The 14022-nt window shown below is 54.6% G+C and overlaps 1 protein-coding gene across 2 annotated transcripts in view; it reads left to right on the top strand.

Annotated features, from left to right (window-relative positions):
* The first annotated feature begins 10614 nt into the window (after positions 1 to 10614).
* The window catches only part of CACNA1B (calcium voltage-gated channel subunit alpha1 B), a 250042-nt gene continuing 246634 nt past the window's right edge, over positions 10615 to 14022 (top strand). Inside the window, exons 1-2 of one of the 2 annotated variants that reach the window (XM_030920382.1) lie at positions 10615 to 11037; positions 11862 to 11967. In XM_030920382.1, coding sequence (XP_030776242.1) covers positions 10754 to 11037; positions 11862 to 11967 — 390 coding nt within the window. In that variant the 5' untranslated portion in view covers positions 10615 to 10753. The remainder of the gene's footprint in view (positions 11038 to 11861; positions 11968 to 14022) is intronic. The other variant, XM_030920383.1, reaches the window with a different exon arrangement.

Here is a 14022-nt window from a genome sequence, read left to right as displayed (position 1 = left end):
GCACTCCACCGAGATATTTTCCCAGTGGAGAAAGCTCCCACCGTGTGTCAGGGACCACCTGACCTCCCAGCCAACCAGGACAGCAGCCTCTGCACCCTTTGGGTGGTGGGCAGGACAGTCCCAGATCCTCTCCTATGCCACTTATGTTAGTCCAGGTCTTCTGAGATGCAGATAGGATAAAGGTATAAGGATTCGGTTACATTTTATTAGATGATGAAGGCTGGGTGTGGTGGCTCATGCTTGTAATCCCAGCACTTTGGGAGGTCAAGGCAGGCAGATCACTTGAGCTCAGGAGTTTGAGGCCAGCCTGGGCAACGTGGTGAAACACTATCTCTACAAAAAAACAAATTAGCCTGGTGTGGTGGTGTGTGCCTATAGTCCTGTAGTCCCAGGCCTGGCATGTGGTGTGTGCCTGTAGTCCCAGGCCTGTATGTGGTGTGTGCCTGTAGTCCCAGGCCTGGTGTGTGGTGTGTGCCTGTAGTCCCAGGCCTGGTGTGGTGCTGTGTGCCTGTAGTCCTAGGCCTGGTGTGGTGGTATGTGCCTGTAGTCCTAGGCCTAGAATGTGGTGTGTGCCTGTAGTCCCACCTACTTGGAAGGCTGGAGTGAGAAGGTTGCTTGAGCCCAGGAGGTGGAGTTTGCAGTGAGCCGAGATCACGCCCCTGTACTGCAGCCTAGGTGATGGGAATGAAGCCCTCTCAAAAAAAGAGAGAAGATTTTATTAGATTTTGTAGATTAGATATTGTTGTTATTATTAGAGATGAAGCATGGAGGTAGCTAAGAAACCTGGAAGAGCTTCAGAATGTGAGTAGCTCTAACGTCCAGAGAGGAAGAGAGGGAAAGAAGGTTGACTTTCTTTCCCTAGACCTAGATCACTGAACAACCTAAGAAATGTTCAGGAAAGCTGCCCGGGAGTTCTTGAGCTGAAAAAGTGTGGCCTCAGCAGAAATGCAGAGATAGATTCTCAGCACAAGAGCTGAGGCCATTGGTCATGACATTCCCATAGTTGGAGGCCTATGAGGCACACTTCCAAGGAAACTGCAACTGTTTAAAATAACAATCATGTCCTATGTGTATTTTTTTAAAAGAAAGGCTGAAAGTTAATTAGCTCATCATCCACCTGAAGAAGCAAAATCAACCTGAAACAAAGAGGTATAAAGAGAAGCACTGATTAGACAGAAACTAACATGCACTGGAGACAATCAAACCAAAACTGCTGTTTTGGCGACACTAATCAGAATGGCCAGCCTCTGGGCAGGTGGGGAAGGGGGAGCATAAATAAAAGTAGGCCAGGTGCAGTGGCTGACACCTGTAACCCCAGCACTTTGGGAGGCTGAGGTGGGAGGATCACTTGAGCCCAGGAGGTGGAGACCAGCCTGGGCAACATAGCAAGACCCTGTCTCTGGCAAAAATTTAAAAACTAGCCCGACATGGTGGCATGCACCTGTGATCCCAGCTACTCGGGAGGCTGAGGTGGGAGGCTGGCTTGAGCCTGGGAGGTTGAGGCTGCAGTGAGCTGTGACTGCACCACTGCACTCCAGTCTGGGTGACAGAGCAAGGGCATGTCTCAAAACATAAATAAATAAATAAATAAATAAATAAATAAATAAATAAAGTGGACACAGCCATAGATATAACATAGATTTAAAAGATAATGTGAACCCTTTTAGGTCAATACATTTCCAGAAAAATATAACTAAACTAACTGCAGACTCAAGAGGAAATAGAGAACCTGAATAGTCTTATAAAGTCTTAAAGAAATAGAATCAGTAATTAAAATCACAAACAAAACATCAGGCCCAGTCAGTGAGTTCCACTGAACTTTCAAAATACAAATTCCCTATAGAATGCTCTCTAACTCATTTACAAGACTAGTGTAACCTGGATATCAAAACCTGATGAGAACGGTGCAGTGCACAGCGGCAAAAAGTCTAGACCAGTTATTGGTAAACCAGAGCTGAATTGTATGCAAAGATGATAGTGAATCATGATTATGTTTGATTTACCCCAGGAATTATAGGTTGGTTTAACTTCAGGAAATAAGTTAATGTAAGCCATTCCCTTAACACATTGAAGGAGAAAAATTAGGTCATTTCAATGCAGAAAAAGCATTTGACAGAATTCATCACCTATTCATGAGAAAAACTCCTAGAAATTAAGACTAGAGGGGAACTTTGTGACCTGATGAAGGGTATCTTTTTTTTTGAAAAAGAACAGGCCTGGCGCAATGGCTCACACCTGTAATCCCAGCACTTTGGGAGGCCAAGGTGGGTGGATCACCCTGAGATCAGTAGTTCAAGGCCCATCTGACGAACATGGCAAAACGCCATCTCTACTAAAAATACAAAAATTAGCCGGGTGTGGTGGCATGCACCTATAATCCCAGCTACTCAGGAGGCTGAGGCAGGAGAATCTCTTGAACCTGGGAGGTGGTGGGGGTTGCAGTGAGCTGAGATAGTGCCACTGCACTTCAGCATGGGGAACAGATCGAGATTCCGTCTAAAAAGAAAAAAACCACCTAACAGGCCAAGCGTGGTGGCTCCTGCCTATAATCCCAGCTTTTTGGAAGGCCGAGGCAGGTGGATTGCTTGAGGTCAGGAGTTCAAGACCAGCCTGGCCAACATGGTGAAAACCCATCTTTACTAAAAATACAAAAAAAAAAAAAAAAAAAAAAAAAAAATTAGCCAGGCATGGTGGCATACGCCTATAATCCCAGTTACTTGAGAGGCTGAGGCTGGAGAATTTCTTGAACCCTGGAGATTGAGGTTGCAGTGAGCCGAGATCACGCCACTGCACTACAGCCTGGGCAACAGAGTGAGACTCTGTCTCAAAAAATAAAAATAAAAATAAACAAAAGAATATAATAAACATCATATGTAAGTACGAAAGGTTGAATGTATTTTATTTAAGATGAGGAACAGGACAGGTTCCCACTATCACATTTCTGTACATCGTTATACTCACTTGCATAGTCAGTCTCAGCTATCAAGGAAGATAAAAAAGAAATAAAAGCTATAATAATTGAAAAAGAAAAAAGAAGTATTGTTTTGGTATATCTATATAGGAAACACAGAGAAATCTAACAATAAGTTTTTAGACTCAATCAGGAAATTTAGAAATGTTGCTCTACATAAAATCACTATACAAAATAACTAGGATTCTTTCTCTCTCTTTCTCACTCGCTCGCTTTCTTTTTTTTTGAGACAGAGTTTCGCTCTTGTTGCCCAGGCTACAGTGCAGTGGCATGATCTCAGCTCACTGCAACCTTTGCCTCCCAGGTTTAAGCAATTCTCCTGCCTCAGCCTCCTGAGTAGCTGGGATGACAGGCACACACCACCATGCCTGGCTAATTTTGTATTTTTAGTAGAGAGAGGGTTTCTCCACATTGGTCAGGCTAGTCTCAAACTCCCAACCTCAGGTGATCCGCCTGCCTTGGCCTCCCAAAGTGCTGGGATTACAGGCATGAGCCACCGCACCCGGCCCAAAATAACTGGGTTTCTAAACGAGTGACAGAAAATGCAACTTTAAAAATGGAATCCTTCAGGCCGGGCGCGGTGGCTCAAGCCTGTAATCCCAGCACTTTGGGAGGCCGAGACGGGCGGATCACGAGGTCAGGAGATCGAGACCATCCTGGCTAACACGGTGAAACCCCGTCTCTACTAAAAAATACAAAAAATTAGCCGGGCGAGATGGCGGGCGCCTGTAGTCCCAGCTACTCGGGAGGCTGAGGCAGGAGAATGGCATGAACCCGGGAGGCGGAGCTTGTAGTGAGCTGAGATCCGGCCACTGCACTCCAGCCTGGGCGACAGAGCGAGACTCCGTCTCAAAAAAAAAAAAAAAAAAAAAAAAAAAAAAAAATGGAATCCTTCATAGTGGTGTGAAAAATATGAAACACTTAGAAATAAATAGAGTATAAATGTTCAGGACCTTGATGGAGAATATTATGAAAGTTTATGAGATAAACTAACAACGACCCTGATAATACATATATATTGCATATGGATTGAAAGCCTCAATACCAAAAATGTATATTTCCCCCAAATTTATCTATTGATTTTACACAATTCCTGTCAAAAAGTCCACTGTGTGCATGTATATAACCTGACAAGTCGATACTAAAAATTATAAGGGCAAATAAAGGGTCAAGAATAGCAGAAATTTAGCCAGGCGCAGTGGCTCACACCTATAATCCCAGCACTTTGGGAGGCTGAGGTGGGCAGATCACCTGAGCTCAGGAGTTCCAGACCAGCCTGGCCAACATAGCCAAACCCTGGCTCTATAAAAAATACAAAAATTAGCTGGGCATGGTGGTGCACATCTGTGGTCCCAGCTACTCGGGAGGCTGAGGTAGGAGGTTTGCTTGAGCCCGGGAGGTGGAGGCTGCAGTGAGTTGAGATTGCGCCATTGCACTCCAGTCTGGGCGACAGAGTGAGGTCTTGTCTGAAAAAAAAAAAAAAATTCAAAGAAGAACCCAGGTAGAGGCATTAACCTTTTTTTTTTTTTTTTTTTTTGAGATGGAGTCTCGCTCTGTCACCCAGGCTGGAGTGCAGTGGCCAGATCTCAGCTCACTGCAAGCTCCGCCTCCCGGGTTCCCGCCATTCTCCTGCCTCAGCCTCCCGAGTAGCTGGGACTACAGGCGCCGCCACCTCGCCCGGCTAGTTTTTTGTATTTTTAGTAGAGACGGGGCTTTACCGTGTTAGCCAGGATGGTCTCCTGACCTCGTGATCCGCCCGTCTCGGCCTCCCAAAGTGCTGGGATTACAGGCTTGAGCCACCGCGCCCGGCCGGCATTAACCTTTTAATAAGACTTTTGTAATCAATGCAGGGAGTATTGGCCCAGAGCAGATGAAGAGTTCGTCTGAACAGAGAGGAGCTGGGACCCTTCTATGAATGGTGTCATGACAATTTAATTATATTAAGATGATGAAAATGGCGCCTGCCTCACATCGTACAGAAAAATCATTTGCAAGTGGTTTAAAATAGAATAAGCAAAACTGCACAAATTTTAGAAGAGAACATAGGAGAATCTATTCTCAAATCTCCCAAAGAATCTCTCACAACAATGAACAAAGGAAGAATTTCCTAGGATTCAGAAAGCACAAAACATAGGGAAAAGCTGGATATATTTCGGTTACAGTATAATGAGGAACTTCTACATATCAAAAGAATCACAAAATAAGCAAAAGACAAATCACAGAGTGAGAGAAGATACTGCAACTACACACATCTGATGGAGGATTTGTGCCCAGAACATGTGAGGACTTCGACAAATCAATCAGAAGGAGAGACAGAATCCAGTTGAAAAGTGGGTGGAAGATTTGAACAGGCATTTTGGCAAAGGGGAAGATGTGATTGGGCAATGAATGTGAGAAAATGCCCCACTCCATTAGCGAGCAGGAAAATGCAGATTAAAACAGTGAGAGGCCTGAAATACCTACCAGACTGGCAAAAATGTGAAGGCCGATAGCACGAGGGTGTTGGAGAGGGCGAAGGCCGATAACACGGGGCTGTTGGAGAGGGCGAAGGCCGATAGCATGGGGGTGTTGGAGAGAACGCGAAGCAGGCCAGGGTCTGTGAGATGCTGCGGGAGGGTCATCACCACAGTTCGGGCCCTAATTTAGCAGCATCCAGTGAGGTCAAGAGGCACGTCCCACGGCCCAGCAATTTCTCTCCTTGGGTTAGATCTGCAGGCTCGTGTCCAAGCACCAGGAGAACGACATTAAATGTCCATTGGAGAATTGAAATAGCAGGAAATAGACAGCAGCACAAATCTCCATCAAAGTAGAATGGATCAATAAATTGTCACACGATAGACTAATATATGTGGTGAAAACAATTGATTCATAGCTACATGCAACAACATGGGTACATCGCAGCACCAGAGGACAACAGCTCAGCTCTCTTGCGTGAATTTCAAAAGCATGGGGCTGGGCGCAGTGGCTCACACCTGTAATCCCAGCACTTTGGGAAGCCCAGGCGGGCGGATTGCCTAAGCTCAGGAGTTCGAGACCAGCCTGGACAACATGGTAAAACCCTGTCTCCTACGAAAATACAAAAAATTAGCCAGTTGTGGTGGCGCACCTCTGTAGTCCCAGCTACTCAGAGACTGAGGCATGAGAATTGCTTACACCCAGGAGGCAGAGGGTATAGTGAGCTGAGATGGCACCACTACACTCCAGCCTGGGCGACAGATCGAGACTCTGTTTAAAAAAAAGAAAAGAAACGAATTTCAAAAGCATGCACAACTGCACAATAAATTGCACATAGATGTACAGAGAGAAAGGGAATGGTGAACACAAAATTCCGGACAGTGGTGGCCTCTGAGACGCGGAGGTCCGGGAGGGGCTGCACCGTGCTTGGATGCTGGGGTCCTCTGTGTCTTCCACAGAGCCCTAGTGCCCATTATTATTTGTAGAATTAAATGTTAATTATATAAAAAGAAAAAAAAAATCCTCCTAATTCTTCTCCCCGCTTCCCCGTAAGTGGACCCAGCGCACAGTGACAGGGTTGAGACCTACAGGGGACATCGCAGGAGCAACTGAAGAGGTGTTGGGCTTGCAGGTGCTGTGGTGGGAGGGTGGGGTGCAGGGGCCTAGTGTGGAGGGCAAAAGGGGCGTGGCTACAACCACCACCTCCCACCGCAAAGGCTGTGACCAACTCTGGGACCCCGGAGGAGTTTCTAGGGAACCAGAGTGACACCAGTCTGTCCAGTTTGTGACCTTCCCCAGTGGCGGGAGCCTGGGTGGGTGTCTCTGGAGGTTCCAGATGAGAATTCTGCCAGGTGAGAAAGGCAGAGGGTGAGAGAATGAGGGACGGGGCAGGGGACAGGGGGCAGCAGGAGGACACTGAGGTTGGACAGGGATGGGGGAGGGACTGTGAGCAAGTGTGCTGGAGGGTCCTGAGGAAGATGGGATCCTTGAGGGGTGACAAGCTCGGCTTGTCGTTGGCTTAGACAACGTGCAGCAGTGCCCACCACACAGCCTGTCCTGGACCTAGTCACCCCCAGCTCCAGACTCTTGTCAACTCTACACATGTCTCTTGTGGATTCTCTTCCCTACAGCCCTGGAGGAGCATTTCAAACCCTCTCCTCCCTCTGCCAACCTGCAAATGCCCCCTTCTCACTCTCAGTTGCCTGTTTTGTTTCTTATTTCACTGAGAAAGTAGAATAATCACAATAAAGCCCTCATCCTCCCCCAAATGAATGCTCCAGCCCACCTGTGCCTGCAATTGTGCGACCTGTTTTTCTTTCTCTACCTTGAGTGAGCTGTCCCAAGTCTGGTGCCCTCTTGCCTGGACAAGGCAAGACACTCTTTTTCTTGCATCAGCAATTTTTCTTTCTGTTGAGTCACTGCCATCAGCATACAAAGTCCAATAATATCCCCTACCTTAAAAAACAAAACCAAAAAAACCTCCTTAATGCTGCATCTCTGTTGTTCCCTGTCTCACTGGACAAGCTGTCTACACCTGCTGTAGGCACTTCCTCGCTGGACAAGCAGTCTGTCTACACCTGCTGTAGACACTTCCTCGCTGAACGAGCTGTCTGTCTACACCTGCTGTAGGCACTTCCTCGATGGACGAGCTGTCTGTCTACACCTGCTGTAGGCATTTCCCCCTGGACAAGCTGTCTGTCTACACCTGCTGTAGGCACTGCCTCACTGACCAAACTGTCTACACCTGCTGTAGGCACTGCCTTACTGAACAAGCTGTCTACACCTGCTGTAGGCACTTCCTCACTGAACAAGCTGTCTACACCTGCTGTGGGCACTTCCTCACTGAACAAGCTGTCTACACCTGCTGTAGGCACTTCCTCACTGAACAAGCTGTCTACACCTGCTGTAGGCACTACCTTACTGAACAAGCTGTCTACACCTGCTGTGGGCACTTCCTCACTGAACAAGCTGTCTACACCTGCTGTAAGCACTTCCTCACTGACCAAACTGTCTACACCTGCTGTAGGCACTTCCTCACTGAACAAGCTGTCTACACCTGCTGTAGGCACTGCCTTACTGAACAAGCCGTCTACACCTGCTGTAGGCACTGCCTTACTGAACAAGCTGTCTACACCTGCTGTGGGCACTTCCTCACTGAACGAGCTGTCTACGCCTGCTGTAGGGGCTGCCTCACAACTCATTCTCTTCAATCCACCCACTCAGGCTGCTCCTCTGTGGAAACTGCTGTCCGGGTGATGAGCACCTCTCTCTTTCCACTCTGACAGCTGAATGTCCGTCCTCATCTGTATGGACCACATGCGCTCCTCCCTCGACTCTGGGACAGGGCCCTTCCCCGATCCCCCACAGCCCTGGCCCCACAGCCCTGGTTGCTGCTCCTCACCGATTTCACTCTCGGGGAGTACCAGCATCCTCTGTCTCTGACTTCGGTCACTTTCTCGTGGTGATGCATCAGGCAGGATGACACTCGCAAGGGACTGTCTACAATCTGCGCGATCTGTGCAAGGCACAGGGAAGTCCCAGGGGCCAAGACTCACCAACCCCGAGTGATGCCACCCCCCGCTGGCAGGAACAGGGGGAGGAGGCAGGATCTGGAACCAGAGAGAGAGAAAGGAGAGTGGTGGGTGCCTGACAAGGCCGGAGCTTCAATTGAGGCGCACAGCTAACCCTCGGTGACCTGGCAGGAGGAAGTCAGGGGAGCAGTAGACACCTTGGTTTGCTCTTTCCTTCCCTCAAGGGCCTTTGGTGCTCCTGTTGGCCTAGCATAACCAGAAACCAGAGGTCAAGGAACAGGCTGATGTGGCCTTCGAAGGCCAGTTTCAGCGTCACGCAGCATGGAGGGAAGGGCAGAGAGGATGTGGCGAGCCCAGCCTCCAGGCGCAGGGCTGCAGCAGTGGTCTCTCGTCTGGGCATCCCTTGAGATACTCCACCCCTGCATAGCATCTCCACTTCTGTGCCCAATAGGCAATTCTTCATTTCCACCCTGTGACTAACAAGCTCTTCCCCACGTCTTCCCCATCTCAGGCAAAAGGCATCCCTATCCACACAGACACTCGGACCAAAAATGAAGAGCCTGGGTTTCTATCTCTCCTCCACATTTCACGCTGGATGCACCCTCTCCAGGAGAAAGGGCACTGCTCATGGCCCCCTTGTTCAAACCACATCGTCTCTCTCTGCACTGCCGTCAAAACCCCTCCCTGGCTCTGATTTTTTTTCTGTGACAGGCCAGTTGGCAGCCTCCCCGACAGCCTTAGCACCTGCTTCCCAGCTAAGCGAACCCTGATTTTGTTTGGGGCAACTATGTGCCCGCCTAGTGGGTGCTGGCTGTCCTGGTCCACTTTGACATATGTTCACTTTCCCACCCTCTTAAAGTCAGGGCCGGCCACATGGCCCAGGGCGGCCTAAACGGGTTAAAGAGACACTTGCAGGAGGAGCCTCTGAGAAGCTTTTCCTTTGTTAGGAAAGAAAATCGTAACCTGATTCACAAAGTGGCCTTCCTTTGTACACCTGCCACTTTCTTCCCGTTTGAGATGGTGGTGTAACGGTGTGATGCCCTGTGCTATGACAGCCACCCTGGGCCATGAGGCAACAGGCAAGAGGGCAGAAAGTGTAGGTGGGGATTTTGGAGGGAGGAGAGACGGTGGCTTCGTATTCAGTGAGATCACAATGGCATCGTGCAGGCTGCTGCTAGCTGGGAAGCGGGTTGTTTGCCTCTGAATGCATCCTAAGTGATACAGCACCCCAGTCTGCTGCAGTCCACACTCCACACGGCAGCCCGAGGGACCCTTCAGAGACCCCCGCGCCTCTGCTCGGAACTGTGCGCACTGCCTGGCTCTCAGAAGGCGCAGCCCGCACCCGGCCTCACTCTGCACTCAGCGCCTTGCGAGCTTCAGGTCCGAGAGGGTCCCTCGTTCCCGAAGGTCTCCCCGACCCCGGGGCAGCCTTTTTGGAGGTTGTGAGGACCCACGGGCCTGCATGAAGTGAGTGCCGTGTAAATGGTTGCTGTGCTTTGTACAAAACTGTCAGCTCCGTGAGGGCGGAGCTGGGAGCCAGGACAGGCCCGCGGTGGACGCTCAAGGAGGCCTGGGGGATGGCGGTGACCGTGACAGGTTCCCTAACGGGGTGTGGCCTGCAAGACGGTCAGAGGCTTCTCTGAGCTGAGATCCCAGAGCCAGCCCCGTGTGTGGAAACAGCAGGTCCCGCACCCGGGCTGGGGGCCCCCGACAGGGGCATCCGCGTGGCACCAAGGCCGCGAGCCCAGCGCACCCAGAGGGCTGGGAGGGCCGGGGATCCGGCTGGGACGGGGCGGGCCGGCCCAGGCCTGGCGCCCAGCTCTGGGCTGCAGCCCCGCGGCCGGTGGCGCCTCCGGGCGGAGCGAGGGGTCCGTCTGGGCCGAGTTTGAGGAGCCCGAGGGCGACCAGGGGCGGTGGGGCCGGCAGAGCGCGCTCCGGGGACGGCCCGGGCTGGCGCCGAGCGGCCGTCGAGGACCCGCAGGCACGTCCGCTCCTGGGCCCGGCCCAGCCCCGGGGTGGGAGGCTCGGGGCGGGGCGGGGGCGGCCGCGGGGCGGGGCCGGCGCGACTGGGTGGGCGGGGCCGCCGCGGATTGGCCGGGCCCCGCCACGTGACCGGCCCCTTATAGGGCGTGGCGCGGGGCCGCGGAGTCTGGTGAGGCGGCGGCAGCGGCGGGGCCGGGCGAGGTCCGCTGCGGTCCCGGCGGCTCCGCGGCTGCTCCGCTCTGAGCGCCTGGCGCGCCCCGCGCCCTCCCTGCCGGGGCCGCTGGGCCGGGGATGCACGCGGGGCCCGGGAGCCATGGTCCGCTTCGGGGACGAGCTGGGCGGCCGCTATGGGGGCCCCGGCGGCGGGGAGCGGGCCCGGGGCGGCGGGGCCGGCGGGGCTGGGGGCCCGGGCCCCGGGGGGCTGCAGCCCGGCCAGCGGGTCCTCTACAAGCAATCGATCGCGCAGCGCGCGCGGACCATGGCTCTGTACAACCCCATCCCGGTCAAGCAGAACTGCTTCACCGTCAACCGCTCGCTCTTCGTCTTCAGCGAAGACAACGTCGTCCGCAAATACGCGAAGCGCATCACCGAGTGGCCATATCCTTCCGGGCGGGGCCGGGCGGGGCCGGGCGGGGGCCGGGGCCGGGGCCATCTTCCCGGTGGCCGGGAGGGCGCGACCTGAGGAGGCGCCGGGAGACTGGCGAGGAGGGGGCGGAGCGCCCCGGGGCCCCTCGGAGCGGCGGGTGCGGGAGCGTTTCCGTGAGTGCGGCGGGCGCGGGGCGGAGCCCCTCTGCCCCGGACTCGTCCCTCCGCACGCCGGGTCCTGGGAGCCTGGTCGGTGCACAGCGCGCGGCCAGCCTGGAGGGCACCGAGGGCGAAGCCGCGTCCGTGCAGGTGCGAGCGCCGTGGGGACGCGGCCGTGCGCGCGCCTGCCTGCAGGTGCCTGTGTGTGCGGGCTGAGCCGGAGCCCGGCGCTGCGCGTGCGTGCGCTCGCGATAGCGGGCTACATGCATGTTCACGTGCCCGTGTAGGTACATGTGGCTGCGTGTCTGGAGGGAGCAGCGTGCGCCTGCGCGGGGTCTCCCTCCAGCCTCGCCTGGGGGCGCTCGGCCCCCTCCCCTCGGGGCGCTGGAGTCGGGCGGAGCCGGGCCGGAGGCGCTGTCCGCGGTGCTGACGGCCGCCCGGGTGTGCCGAGGGGCTGGCGGCCCAGACTGCTGAGGCCCCGCCTCGCGGCCGCCCCTAGGGATGGGGGCAGGGAGTGAGGAAGACCAGGCCGCGTCTGCCAGGAGGGGTGCTCCGGACCTAGTTGTCTCAGCCCCTCCGGAGACGGCCTGGTGGTGGTTGCTGCACTGGGCGCTGCTGGCCTCGGCCGCATGTCTCTCTCCCTGCTGCGCCTCCCGGCCAGTCCTTAACCCACGCACTCCGTTCGAGTACATGATCCTGGCCACCATCATCGCCAACTGCATCGTGCTGGCTCTGGAACAGCACCTCCCTGATGGGGACAAAACGCCCATGTCCGAGCGGCTGGTGAGTGCCGGGCTGGGCCTGAGGGCAGGGTGGTGGGGAAGCCGCGACTCCACTCTCCTTTAGGGTCTGTGCCTGAGCACAGTTTCTTCGGGCAGGGTCGTCTGGGCAGTGCCCCTCTCCGCTCAAGGAAAAGGTAGGCCTGGCGGATAACACCTTCCTCGAGGGCCAGGGCAGCTGGGGTCACCGGCTCAGCCCTGGGCGTGGCCACGTTAGCCCTGGGCCAGTCTGCCCTGTGCCACCAGCTACCCCTGCACCTCAATGGCTGTCCTGGTTTTCGGCGCTAGACTTTGATCCAGGAACCCATGTTCTAAACTTGGGGTGGGGAAGGGGCATTCATGTCTTCAGGAAGGTCAGCTCTGACCACCACGTGTGCCCTGCTGGGCTGAGATGGCCTTTGGCCTGGATGTGGGAACCCTGAGCCTCTTCCTCCGAGTTGTCTTGTGCGAGCCTGCTTGGAACCCCTTCTCCAGGAGGCCTCACTGTCCTATGGGTAGCATTCCTTCTCAAACATTCTGAATCATTTTTACCCGTCCCTAGATTCCAGCCAAGAGGCCCCTGTGGTAGCCCCCATTGGAGCGTAAAGTCTGTGTGAGTCGGGGTGCCAGGGCAAGGTCTCTGTGGCTCAACAGGAGGTGGGGTGGAAGGCCAGCCCTGTGGGGTCTCAGGAGGGGCTGGGTCAGAGGAAGGGCAGCATTTTGGAGGTGAGCACTGTTTTTGAGGTCAGAGCACGTCCCCCAGTCCCTGCTCTTCCCCGATGCCTGGCCCTTTGTCTGGGTTCCAAGTGCACCTAAAGACTGGAACCTCCAGGAGGGCAGAAGGCAGAGCAAGTGTAGACCCAGGGGTTGCGGGGCATAGACGTCCAGGAGACGGCCTCTCTGGGTTGTCAGGAGCTGCTCCCTCTTCCATTGAACCTGGCTTCCCCCCACTAGCATCCTGAGACAAAGGCTATTCAGACTTTAGCCCTGAAACTGAATCCCCTTTGAACCTGGGCCACCGCAGGCCCAGGAGTGCAGAAGGGGAGACAGGGAGCCTGCCCTGGTGGTGAGGCACCAGGAGAAGGTGAGTGGTGGGTGGCCGAAGTGAGGAGGTCTTCTTGGAGCACCGTCTGGAACACCCAGTGGTCTGGGTTAGGGCAGGGTGTGGGGGAGGAGTGTGGACAGCCCAGCCGTGCCATGAGGCAGGCGTGAGTCATGGTCCCTCTGGGGGACTTGGGCAGGAGCCTGGTGGGGCCCCTTGCTTTCTAGAGGCTGGAGAAGAGGGTGAGCATGAGAGGAAATAGCCAGAGAGCCTTGAATGCCAAGCCACAGGAAGCAGGGCAGGGCCAGGGTCAGAGGGACACAGACCTAGGGACCAGGCCAGGCAGTGGGTGTCCAGCCTTGCAAGTTCCTGCCTTGCAGGTATGGGAGGGTTTGCCTTGTGGTCATGGGTTGGGGAGGACACTTCTAGGGCTGGCGAGCTAACCTGTTGGGAAAACTGCAGAACGTGCCTGCCCTGGGCCAGCCTAGAGGTCTGGGGAACTCTTGACCAGCCCTAGTCCCATGTGCAGGCCCAGCCTAATCCCAAAGGCATCCCTTGGGATAGAGGGGAGGCTGTGCTGCTGCCCACGGAGCAGGTTGAGGCTGGGTGGTGCAGGGGTAGCCCCTCAGTTGTCTGCCAGCTTGGCTCTGGGCGAGGCCTTCTGGGTTCCCTGCCTGTCGGGGCTGTTTCTCACCCCCACATCGACTCTGGAGCTACCTGGAGCCAGGCCCCAGCTTGCAGTGCAACACCAAGCTGTCTGCACACCCATCCCTCCCACCTAAGCCAGCCATCAACCATGGGCTGGGCAGGGCAGAGCTGTGAAGAGAGCGCTTGGGCTGGGGCCTCCTTCCCAGCCGAGGGGGCTGGCCAGTCCTTCCTAGGCATCGGCCTGCTCTGTTTTCCACCAGGAAGTTTCCTGTGAAGATCTCTGCTGGGGCCCCACTGTTCCCCTGGGCAGATGGTCAGCAACCCCACCCCTTGGGAAAAGGGGTCCCTCCTAAATAAACCAGGCCAGAAGCCTCGAGGCCAGGAAGAGCA

The sequence above is a fragment of the Rhinopithecus roxellana genome, chromosome 16 (genome assembly GCF_007565055.1).
Source record: "Rhinopithecus roxellana isolate Shanxi Qingling chromosome 16, ASM756505v1, whole genome shotgun sequence".
NCBI classification, from domain to species: domain Eukaryota; kingdom Metazoa; phylum Chordata; class Mammalia; order Primates; family Cercopithecidae; genus Rhinopithecus; species Rhinopithecus roxellana.
This window is presented reverse-complemented; position numbering and strand designations above follow the sequence as displayed.